At 37.4% G+C, this 13,228-nt stretch overlaps 1 protein-coding gene across 2 annotated transcripts in view; it reads left to right on the forward strand.

Moving 5' to 3' along the window:
- Positions 1-13,228, forward strand: part of ANKS6 (ankyrin repeat and sterile alpha motif domain containing 6) — a 98,051-nt gene that overhangs the window by 30,967 nt on the left and 53,856 nt on the right. For both annotated transcript variants that reach the window (XM_075212838.1, XM_075212839.1), the window contains exons 6-8: positions 5,519-5,667; positions 7,655-7,865; positions 11,403-11,452. In XM_075212838.1, the coding sequence (XP_075068939.1) occupies positions 5,519-5,667; positions 7,655-7,865; positions 11,403-11,452 (410 nt within the window). The remainder of the gene's footprint in view (positions 1-5,518; positions 5,668-7,654; positions 7,866-11,402; positions 11,453-13,228) is intronic.

Here is a 13,228-nt window from a genome sequence, read left to right on the forward strand (position 1 = left end):
GTTTACGGCAGAGCCTCCTATAGTGTTAGCTGGTGTACACTTTAGTCATCTATAGTGTTTTCTTAAAATATGGTTGTGACTGGATCACTTATAAAAAACTTGCGGTATAAATTTATTTAAAGGAAATTTCTTTATATAATTGCAAATGTACTTATTTTTGATACTGTGTGTATTTTGGTAAAGGAAATATCTTTATTTCTGAGACCAGGGGAGGAGATTCGTTTTTTGTTTTAACTGTGCTAGAGGAAATGCATTATTTCTGAGGTATATATCTTATACAGTAAGCTTTTGTTGAGGAACTCTTTTTGTGTATTTTGGTTTAGAGAAATGACTTGTTTCAGGTTTTGTAACTTTTCTTTGGGAATTCTCAAGTGGAGGAAATGTGTATTATGCAACTGTCTGAAGAAAGGACCCATGCTAATCACATGTTAATTAGACCTTTTGATGTGTGAGGGTCCAGCACCTGAAGCACAGGAAGGTGTCTAAAACAAGATGCAGCAAATCACAGCAAGTTTTAGGATATCACAGATAATTGCAAATGTTGATTGCTTTGCATTGCATGTAAATACATGTTTGGGTAAACATATTGTATCCTGATACAAAAAATAGCTCAGACAGCTGTGTCCAAAACTGTATAAAAAGCACTGTTTTGTATTGAAAATCATTCTTCTTGTTTCATCTGACCTGCTCACTGGTACTTTAAACTAGTGTGAGCAAATAAACATCACTTGCTTCAAAGATCTGCTTGGAAACTTCTCTATCCCTGTGACCTACAGATTAGACTCTAATCCGTTCCTGGCTGTTCTGAGATTTGGACCCAGCTTTCCGGTACCACCGCTCTGCCCGTTACCCAGCAGCTCTTGCCAGTGTGAAAGGCTAGGGATGGTCCATCCACAGCAACCCTAATCCATAGGAAGAGGTCAGGGGTATCAGCCCAGGTATACCAGTAACGGGGTACACTTGCAGCGTCAGTTACCCAAAAGATACCCGGTACTGGATGCCAGTAAGGAGTCCAGTGGTGACAGCACTTGTAAGCCCCCCCTACTGCGGCTAGATGGTGTATTTGGGATAACAAAAGGGAATGTAGAAAACAGACAGGGTGGCATAGGCGGTCCATCCTGTCACAATGGTCTAATGGCTGTTTAGAAATGTGCGTCTTGGCACCACAATTACGTGTGTAGTACCTATTAACAGTACTGACTACCCCGACACTGAAGAAGACGACATGAGGACTTCAATTGCATACTACAGCGACATGAAAAAAAATCTACTTACCAGGATGCAGATGACTTGATGGGACGACTCAGTCTGTTGACGTCATCAGAAACCGCGACTTGGGTTAATGCAGCGATGGACGGATCCTCCTGTCATTAATGTCATGTAACTATTATTTTAGGGGTTATGGGGTATTAGGGTTAGGAGTTAAGGTTAGGTTAGGATTAGGGTTAACCCTAAATACCCTGAAAATGCTGCTGAAAATGTTTGATATGTTAATTTCGGGTGTAGCGGGGATGGGTAACAGTATGACCTGTTAATAAATCTGATCTAAACTATTGATTATTATATTGTGGGAATCTGTTTATAAGACTATTATGGTAATATTGTATTGTATCTTAAGAAAAACATCTTTTTTTTGGGGGGGTAATAGCTTTACAAGGTGCACTAGGTGTGGGGAAATAAAGTAAATAAATGCTTGGTAAGGTGGAAAAATAAAAATATAGTTATTGTGCTAAGTATGAGCAGTATAGCAGAAAACACCATATGCATATCTGTGTCCAGCATAAGAGCATCATTTCACTACAATGGTTCTTTAAGATAATAACCTCATGGCGCTGTAACTAAACAGATTGATTGTATATGTGGAGCAGCTGTTATTTCATGGTTCTTAGCCATCCTGTCAATTGAGCAGGATTTCCCTGATTAATTGCATAATTTCCATCAAAGTTACATGGCCACTTGTAACACACATAACAGCCTGATACCCAATTTCTCTCACTGCATAAAGCCCTTTGCCTAGATTTAAATCCTCATGCCCACTAGTCAAGTGCTCCTGTATACAGCTCTGTGCCCAAGAACTCAGACTCATGCCCAGCACAGACAGCTCTGGCCTAGATAAACAGCCTTATGTACCATGCCAATCACATACCTATAAAATTCAACCTTGTGCCATTCTCCTTTCCAACTCACTACATTCCCCTGTTCTTACCTCCCATGGTTACTATAACAGCAATGTAAATATGTACATTATACGTATGAAAAGTTGTTGTTATAACTATACTGTATAACATACACCATCCTCAAATTAATTAACATATTAATATTATTTATAGGCTGAATTTGCATTCACAAACTGATCTACTGAAATCAGTAGGGAAATATCTTACTAGTAAAATTATGTTTGGGGAGATTACAAAATAAATTATTTTGTTTTTGGACAGGGCTTCCTGTTGCCAAGAAACACCCGATATATTAATGTGGTGCAAGTCACTCAGCAATTCTGGGCAGATTGAACGATATCGTGGTGGACCCTGCTGTTAGGATGAGAGTGGTTAATCATTTAATGGTGGGTGGGATCTATTAATTTAATGGTGGAGGCTATTTGATGATGGGGGTTATTTAATACTCGGATTATGGTGGGACTTGTTAGGTTAAAGTGGGGTTAATTTAATAATGTTGTGTTTTGAGGGCTATTTATTTGGAGGAATTCAATTTTGGTGTGAGTAACGCGGCACTAAATCTATTACCGTTAAAACGGTAATTCTAACCCTGATTTCTGCTCGCGGCTCCCTAAGCTGCGAGCAAAAACTAGCGGTAAAGATTACCGCATTAATGATAATAATGCAAACTATTACCATAATATCGGTAATAGTGCACAAGCCGCGGTACTTTCGGCAGTAATGCGGCCAATTGAATTCCCCAGATTGAACAATAGGACTGAGTTTGGGAAGGAGGAGGGCCATATTTTTATGTGAAAAACAATTATTTAATTTCTGAGCTATTTGGGAGGTAATAGTATCCACATTTAAAAAATACACCTATTTAATTTAATTTCAGCAGGCAGGAGGTAAATGGGTCCATTTATTAAATGTGAATGCTAATAATTTGGGGCTGGTTAGGGGTATATAGGTCTATTTTTTTAATAGACTTATAGCTTCCCCTACAACAGTAGTGCAAGCAGCATTACCCATCTATTTGGCATGAGAAGGGATTGGAGAGCAGCCTAGTGCTGTTTAAATGAGAGCTATGCTCCTTGAGTGCTGGTCATGACCACTGTAACGGCCTCCCTATTCTTCACCTATCACTTGGAAATCACCAAGTTTAGTTGAGAATATCATCTGGAGTGCACTCTCCACATGGGTGACACATTCATGCTACAAGTTCCTTCAAAATAAAATAGACGTATAGGCAGTGATTGTGGAGCAGACAGCTCTTGTATAGATTAGGAGTTATATGTGTTTCCATTAGAGGTCCTTTAGATTTTTTTTTTCACAGGAACGTTGTGGGACATTGTCCTGCTGCAGCGAGTAAACAATCTGAAAGGTCTCTATTGAATACATACAACACTCCCACTCTACATATTAGACTTGACACCGTACATGGCTGTGCATATTACAATATTTTGATTCTGTGAAGTGTTTCAGTTTAGTCAAAATAGCCAACCAAAATTGCTCTAGACACTAGTAAAATGTATGTAATAAATGTATGAGCCCTAACATGCCACTTGAGGGCAGCATTAAACTGATTTGGAAATGCTAAGCATACATTGCCAAACATTCCCACAATTTCTGTATTTCAGCTGACACTTTCTGCTGTTTTCTATATGACTGTAAAATGCATTAATCAGTTGTACCCTGGCCTTCACTGTAATGCAAGGGAATGTATAATGGTATAATGGCGGTTTGTAGCCGAGGAGTAACTGAATGTCTTGGATGTGGATATGTGGAGCTGTAGGGTGCATAGGTTGTACGTAAGTGAAGGAGCAAAAAGGTGGAAATGGTTGGTGGTAACTGCCAAGATGTATGAAATATCATTTATAATTAACAGTTTTTGTTTTATTGACTCAGTAAAGTTGTGCAGGAGTGTGTTTGGTAGAAGTGTCTTAAAAGGTATGTATTTAGGGTGACGGGGGGAAGAGGAGTTCAGTTGGGATTGTGGTGGAAGAGTGAAATGGAGTAGTCACTAAAATCGTAAGAGAGTGTTTGAAATAATTGGATAGATGGATAAGCGTGATAGTCAGAAAGAAGTGTTAGGGATGGCGGGTAGTCTGAGATGGTTGCAGGACATGAAAGGTATTTTGGTAAGTAGATGGTAGATACTGAAGTGAACATGGAAATGTTTGAAGGTGTACAAAATAACTTGATTATAAATAAAATGATTGTTATAATGAAACTACACATTTTCCCCCATACCAATTGCACACCCCTTCTAAATGTTTAAAGTGCAATACTGTAATGTGACAGTTTATATATTAGCATTTTTCATGTGTTCTCCCCTTTGGCCTCAACCTGCTGTTTTTACCGTATGGTGAACAAAGCTTAATTCTATGTGAATACATATTGATCTCTGTGGCTGGTGATCAGAGGTTTGAGCATTTTTTGTGTGAACTTGAGCTCTTCCAGGGGCTTTATTACATCTTGTGCATATTCTACAGACAATCTATGCATTTTTTAACATTTTTATTTACTCTGCCCTTTCTTCCCACCATTGCCATATTGATGCTCACAGCTAGTATAGCAAGCTGTCTGTACTTCTTCCAGTTCAATTACAGGTGTTTGGAAGAGCTATGGACATATCTAAACCTCCTGGCTTCAGGTAACCCACACACCCCTACTTTTAGGGTGTTCTAGTAAGCTGCGCTACAAGCTAGTAGCTTTGACAGAGCTACATTTATCAGTTATAATGAAGATGCTAACTGCGTATGAGACTATGCTGTTGTATGGTACTTTTTAATTTATTCGCCATACAGACACATGTAATAAGTCTTTCATTGTACAACCAGATAACATTTTTATATTTATTTTCCCATTTTATAAAAAGTCATCTTAAATTGTAAGAATAAATGGGAAAATTCAGTGTCATAGTTGGAACTACTTGTACAGTACAGTCCTCTGAGCATCTGGAGGACCAGAGTCATGTACAGAAAATCAAAAGATGTTGAAATATGGCAGGGACCGCCACTTTGTCACCTCCCCAGGGGGTGTTGAGCAGTGGATACTGCCTATGAGCAATCTCTGTATGTGGGCAATCTTTTAATAAGTGTTTTCAGGGGCAGACTGGGCTGGGGAACAGGGGGGCATCTGCCCCCTGGGCTGGTCCCATAGTGAACTGTCTTTGGCTGGGTCACCTGCAATTATTTTCCTTTAAAATGTTCCTAATATACTTCTGTGCAGAATTTCGACCCTCGGGCTAAATTTTGCCAGCCAGCCCCTGAGTATTATGTAGATGTTGAATGAAAAAACTGCTTTGAGAACATTTTAATTGTACATAAATTCCTGTTTTTTTTTTTTCTCTCTGGTAGACACTGAGCTGGTTCGACTTCTAGCATCTGTTTGTCTGCAGGTGGACAAAGAAAAATCAAAACAAAAGAATAAATCAACATTTCTTATTTCCAAGAGCAAACAGTCTTATAACTCTCCACTTCCACCTGAGGACAAAGCTGGATTAAAGGTAGCGTTAAATAGGTTTACTTGGAATGTACTGACATACTATGACATAAGATTATAATAAAGTATTAATCTGTAAAAAAACTTTATATTCATATTGCTCACCGAAAAAGCAAAGTTTTGCATTTTAGAGTATGTTAACTGATGTCTTAAGATGTAATACCAGCAACATAATAGTAAATATACATATACTGCTTATAGTATCGGCAATCAGATGTTTCTCAACATTTGGAGAAACTAACTGACTAACATTGTCACATAGCGGCATCCGACTCCATAGATAGAATTTAATTTTTTGAGACTTGCGTCTCTGAAATTGCTGTGTTTACAATGCTTAGTTGTGTATTGCATCTACTTATGAGGCGCTAGTACCTTCTCGTAGGTGCAGGTAGCTGCCTTAATGGAAGTGTGGGCTAAAGCAAAATGTCAACTTAATGTAAGAGAGTAAAATTTTATTGTACTGGATACAAAAGCCAAGTTAAAAAAAAAAAATACTGCTTTGCAGCCATTCTCCATCTCCTCTTCAGCACCCAACTTTCTTTCTTAGATGCTTTGTTACCTGTTAGTTTGATTCCCTATAAATGAGGTCCCATATCGCCAGTGCTCTCACCACTACGTTATTTCTGAAGCTGCGTTATTTTTGAAACAGAAAAAATTCTGGGTAGTGTGATTTGCTGCATTCTACAGTGAGCCCTTCCCGCAGAAAGAGGCTGTTGCTTGCCTCTGACTGTTTTTGGTTTTTTTTTATTAACTAAATCAATTAAAAGCTAAATACAAATGTCTTTTTCCGGAACATGGAATTCACCTTTACCACTGAACACCTTGCTATGGCTGTGTTCTGACAGGATATAAATAAGCTTCCTGCTTGGTGACGGCATTTTCTATAATGTCTGCACTGTGCTCATGAACCATTTATCCATTTAGTCTAAGCACTGTCTTTACCAGCTAGGATTAGATCTTTTGAAAAGGGACACATAATTATTGAGGGGCAAGGACCAGTAAAAACAATAAAATATAAAAAAGAAAATAAATGAAACATGTTTGCATTAATCCATTTTGCATTACATGGATGTATTTGGCATGGTGTTATGTACTGTTGCAGTAATGCGTACATGTCGTGCCGAAACATTTGGTACCCCAACCCCAAAAAAAGGCTTCATTCCCTCACCAAATGTGCATACTAGGGGTAAAGATGGCCAAATGCACTCTGATAACATAAAATTAATTGGATGCACAATCTTGTAGCACCAACTATTTTTTGAAATGCAATACAATGAAGAGTGATGCACTTTTTGTAGAATATGGATAATGCATATATTTAACATTTTGTCACCAAATCCCACTATTGGGACATAAATATAAATGAGGACACATCCATTATGTATGTCCTTGAATCAAATCTATTAACCCACAGCTCCACACACTCCCGCATTCAGCATACTATAATAGCAAGGAGAAACCTGCAATAAAAACAAAATGAAATATTTTTACATAAATAACAAACTGTGGAAATACCTATTTGTTATGAGACAAGAAAACACATGTTAAACAGTTGAGTAAACTATAATCCAGATGACTGACTGATACATATGCTAAATATAAATGTATAAAATAGCATATAACTAATGGCATAACATCCTCATCAATTAGAAAATGTATCCATACATCAATGGCTATAACATGGATTCAGTATTCCCCCGCAGAAGGCGCCACTTCTTGTGATTATATATTATCAAATGGTGCAAATACAGCATGCTGTATAATGTGCTCAGTGTCCTTTAAATGATAGCTCTAGTCAGTAGGTAATTGACATCTTTTGTCACAAGATCTCTTGGTATAACCACCATATGTATATTTTATATCACAACTGAGTTGTCAGATATTATATCTTGGTTTAGCATGTAATTAATCTGATACAATACAAAGAAAATAAAGTGTATGCATGCATTAATTCCTAGTATAATGGTATTTATATACTACTTTATTCCCAGTCATGGTGGAATAGGATGTCTAATCGTTTCCGTAAGCTTAAGCTGACCCAGACTCTGAGGCATGGTTTCTCTGCCAATCGTCTTGTGCCTTTGACTGAAAATACCAGTGCATCTCTTGATTCGATGGTGAGAACCCCTTCACAGACAGACACAAGCAATCCGCGGAGACCAGACTCTACTACGGCATGGACCTCTACCTCTACAGACAGCGGTGAGGAGATGCATGTAACACAGCATCTCACTTGGTGATCAATATTTCTATGCATTTGTATATATGTAGCATGGAGTCCACCAGTATGTGGAATTGTGCCGGAGAGATACTGCACCATCCTTCCTCAAGAAAGTCACTCAACTGACGTCTGGTTTATGGCGGTAGAAAACGCTTTCTCAGGCATTGTTCGACAAAAGGTCATAAATGCTTGATTTAGTTCACATCTTGTGATATTTAAGAAGGCCATAATCTATGGATAACATCAGTGTTATCCTGGAAGCCTATGTAACATCAGGAAAGAGATGATGCAACATAGGGTGGCCACTCAGTACCAATAAGTAGCGATTAGTGGTGATCTTGCTTCTAAGGGAATGACTGCACACAAACCATGCTAGGAAATGCACCCACAACATTATGGAATCACTGTTTAAAGCAACACTCAGGACTATAGAGTTCTGTGGGTTGGTGCCACAGGTGTCCTCGTCAGTTTGTTGAGAACATGGTGAATGATGATTCAGTTGACCAGGTCACCTTCCTTCACTGCTCCCAAACCAAAAATAGAAAATTATTTGAAATTACAGAACTGTCTTAGGATGCTTAAATAGAAATGATTTGCCCCAGAAACTCATGTGTGTTATATGATATTCAACTGTAGTAGTGCAAGGGAGTAAGGACAAAAAATAAGAAAATGGGGAAAAAAAAGAGGGATAAATACCACACCAGTATAAATAACAGATTTGTATATCCTCATAATCATATAGAAATATCCCTATTATAAGAATAATATTCAATTTCTATTCATCATACTTATTATATTATTATTACCTATGGAAGGTGCCTTTCCTCATAACTATTTTGTTTATACTCAAAAAAATAAATAAAGGGAAAGAAAGCCGTTTAAACAGAAAGCACTATCTATAATATATTGACCCAATATATGGCTTTTGTTAGTAAATGATCATAGATACCTATTTATGACTAGAGCAAAGTATCAAGGGGGTGAAATATAAAAGATAGTAAAGTAGTATTGGTGATTATAAAGTTACACAAATAAATGATTAAAATGAATTCTGTGGGAGTTTTTAACAATCAAATTTATTCTGTTATAGTTTCTCCGTAATAATTGCACTTTTAGGGAGGTTCTAAAGTCACATCAATTGTTTTATGTCTATTATTTCTTAAGGTTCTTATTCACCAAGGGCTCCGTTATTTATCCAGATATATTATTTCTTCATGTATTCGTTTATCTCCTATATATCACTGTATACCAAGCCATGCACTTCAGACACCGTATCATTCATTCATTCATACATACTAGCTGACTGGGGCCAGGGAAGCTAAATATGTCTCTGACCAGTCTAATAGAAACCACAAGTGGCTCATTGAACTAATGGCAGGATGCTGTGAGCACAGCATTTGACTGGTTCAAGCCTTACAGGCTTCATTTGCCTATGTAAATGTCGGTGGGATTGGTTTGACTTTTGAAGAGAAAAGGGAAAATGTGTATAGTGACAAGATCATTTATAATATTTGTCACATTAACGGGAATGCATCAATCTTAGATGGGCATGTTGAAAATCTTTTTTGATGAAATGAATAAAAAAGGATGGGAACTGATGTTTTGGGTTAAAAATGGAATTTACTTTATTAATCCAGACTTTATTCTATTATACAAACAAAAGATGATGAAATGGTAAATAATATAAAATCTTTGACATTTTTTCTGAGTTAGAAAATAGCGATCGCAAATAATACATCAAACCTTAACTAGAACCTATATTTTATATTAGAAGAAAAATACTCCTTCCTGGGGTAGAGAGAAGAAAAGAATTGTGCCCTGTAAAATAGTGATCATCGGTATATAAAATGATGGTGAAAGAATGTGCTGTACTAATGAGATCAGCAGCATTTTATTATACTGATTATCATGTGAGAATCATGATTTTTTTTGTTTTTATATGCTGTCTGTTATATAAAGACAAAGGTGATATTTTGGATATGTATTTCTCTGATATAATGAGTCGGAATGAGTTAATCTATAGTAAGTGAGAGAAACACCCCCTCACTGATTGATCTCAGATGGAAAGTTGTACATGGAAAGTTCCTATTGGCTGTGATAGGATAGAAAAAATGAGATCTTGACAATGCTCAGATATTTGCCTTGAAAAAGCATTAAGTGAAACGTACATAGGCATGTGTGAGAGGGTGTGAGATAACAATGACCCTTAAAGATATAGAAGTTTCAGGTTTTTTTGTTTTTTTTTTTATGCAGCTAGGAGATACTATAGCTTCCCTGGCCCCAGTAAGCTTAATTGATCACAACAACTTCATCTGGCATGTATAAATGAATGATACATTGTCTGAAGTGTATGATTTGGTATCGATGTGAGATGCATGAGATAACCTTACAATACATGAAGAAATAATATATCTGGATAAATAACTGAGCCATAAGGATTTTTGGTGAATGAGAATCAAAATAAACAATTGATATAAACAATTGATGTTACTAAGTAACCTTCCTAAAGGTGCAATTGAGGAGAAACTATAACAGACTAATGTGATTGTTAAAAACTCACAAACACAGAAAATTTTTTAATCACTTATTTGTGTAACTTTATAATCACCAATACTACTTTACTATCTTGTATATTCTTCTGCCTTGAACCTTTGCTCTAGTCATAAATAGGCATCTTTAATCATTTATCAACAAAAATCGTATTTTGGGTCAATATTTTATAGATAGTGCTTTCCATTTAAATTATGTTCTTTCCTCCCTTTTTTTTTTATTTTTTTTTTTTAGCAAGATATTCAACTGTACCTGTTAATGATAGACACTACTGTAACACTTGAAGTGCTGTTTCATATCTCCCAATGCCTGGCTCAAGCAGACTAACTCGCCAGCGCTGCTTCTTGTTCACATGTACCGAAACTGTCCCAGTTGCTAAGAAGGGACATCCCACGAAAGTGCCTACGTCACCTAGGAGGCTCTGACTGCTACAGCCTAGAGCCTATAAAGGCCAATCAGCAGTCAGTTTCAAATCTTCCGCTGATCATTTATTCACTGACTGGATTCAGGCAGCCGGAGATTTGAAGCAACTGCTCAAGTGGAAGCAACACACCACTGGTTAGTTAGAGTGGTGCCTGTATAGTTTAACAAATACCCTAGAAATATAATTTATAGCTCAGTCACTGAAAAAGTGAAGTGTATGGAAAACCGTTTAGCATTCTGTTTTTGCTCATGGTGTTTTCATTTGTAGTTCATGTGGTATGTTTTTAACAGTGCTTGCTATTTTTTTTTAGATATTTTAAGGCTAATTATCAATGCCCCATTAAACTTTCTTTATCCTTTTCTTTTAGATCATTTCCTTTTATGTGAACAAATCCTAAACCAATTTGTCACCCACGATATGTTTGAACAGCAAGAATCTAATTTTTAAAAAAAATTATTTAATTTGTGTATGTTTAGTATTTCTTTGCATGTACATTTATAGTGTCTGTTTCCGTTTCAGAAACACTTTTTCTTTCTTCTTTCAGGACTGGGTACGACAAAAACTGAGAGTGATGACATACTGCTAGCTACTATGGTAAGTTCTATTAAGTTGAGGCCAATGTTGACCACTGAAAACCAGTTATTTTCCTTTAAAAGAATGCTTCTCGCTGGTCACACTGTGTAGGAACAAATGCAAATATATTATGCAGCTGTTCTTGTTGAGTAGTATTAAGTTACTATCTTTGATGACAAAACATTATTACGTGTACTGTAATATATTACTTTTGTGTCATTGTGACCACTTTTGGATTGAGTTGTGATTTTTTGTAGCTCAAAATAGAAAGAGTGTACTTCTCTACAGATGCATGAATATACCCTATAGGGACAAAAGTATTTGGCCACACTTGTTAATTATTGAATGTAGGTTTTTCAATCAGACCCATGGCCAGAGGTGTATAAAATCAAGCACCTAGCCCTGCAGTCTCCATTTGCAAACATTTATGATACAAAATGGGTCGTTCTGAAGAGCTCAGTGACTTCAAGTGTGGTACAGTGATAGAATGCCACCTTTCCAATAAGACGGTTCGTGAAATTTCATCCCTGCTGGGTATTTCACAGTAAGTGATATTATTAGAAAGTGGAAGCGTTTAGGAACAACAGCCACGAAGCGGAAGACCATGTAAAATCACAGAGCGGGGTCAAAGACTGCTAAGTCACATGGTGCGTAAAACTCGCCAACGCTCTGCTAATTCCATAGCTGAAGAGTTCCGAACATCCACTACCATTGATGTAATCCCAAAAACTGTGCGACGGAAGCTTAATGGAATGTGTTTCCATGGTCGAGCAGCTGAATGCTAACCTTCAAGATCAATGCCAAGCGTCAGATGGAGTGGTGTAAAGCACACCAACATTGGTCTGTGGAGCAGTGGAAACATGTTCTGTGGTGTGACGACTTACGCTTCTCTGTTTGGCAGTCAGATGGGCGAGTCTGGCTTTGGTGGATGCCGGGAGAATGTTACCTGTCTGACTGAATTATGCCAACTGTGAACTTTGGTGGAGGAGGGATAATGGTATGGGCCTGTTTTTCAGGATTTGGGTTAGGCCCCTTATCTCCAGTGAAGGGCAACCTTAATGCTTCAGCATACCAAGTCCTTTTGGACAATGCTATGCTTCCAACTTTGTGGCAACAGTTTGGCGAAGGCTCTTTTCTATTCCAACATGACTGTGCCCCAGTGCACCAAGCAAGGACTACAAAGACATGGTTTGATGAGTTCGGTGTGGAAGAACTTGACTGGCTCGCACAGAGTCTTGCCCTCAACCCCATCGAACACCTTTGAGATGAACTGGAACGGAGATTGCGAGCTAGGCCTTCTCGTCCAACATCAGTGCCTGACCTTATAAATGCTCTAGAGAATGAATGGGCATAAATTCTCACAGAAACACTCCAACATCTTGTGGAAAGCCTTCCAAGAAGAGTGGAAACTGTTATCACTGCAAAAGGGAGACCAACTCCATATTAAAGTATATGTATTTGAATTCAATGTTCTTACAGTCCCTGTTGATGTAATGTTCAAGTGTCTGAATACGTTTGTCCATATAGTGTGTGTGTGGCTGCGAAGTATATAGGTTGCCAAAAGAATAAGTGGATATTCAGTTTCTACATATACCAAATAGAGAGAAGGAACTTTGATACAACAGATGCTTAAGTTGAATAATTAATTCTACATGTATATTATATGGATTTAAATGTATTAATCTGAGATGTAAATGTAATATACAACTAAATCTATGAATCAGCATCTGGTGCTAGAAGAAAAGGGTGGTGTTGATTCCAAAACTTCCTCTTAAATGTGTGTAAAAGAGACATTTT

This window comes from Mixophyes fleayi, chromosome 5 (assembly GCF_038048845.1).
Source record: "Mixophyes fleayi isolate aMixFle1 chromosome 5, aMixFle1.hap1, whole genome shotgun sequence".
Classification (NCBI taxonomy): domain Eukaryota; kingdom Metazoa; phylum Chordata; class Amphibia; order Anura; family Limnodynastidae; genus Mixophyes; species Mixophyes fleayi.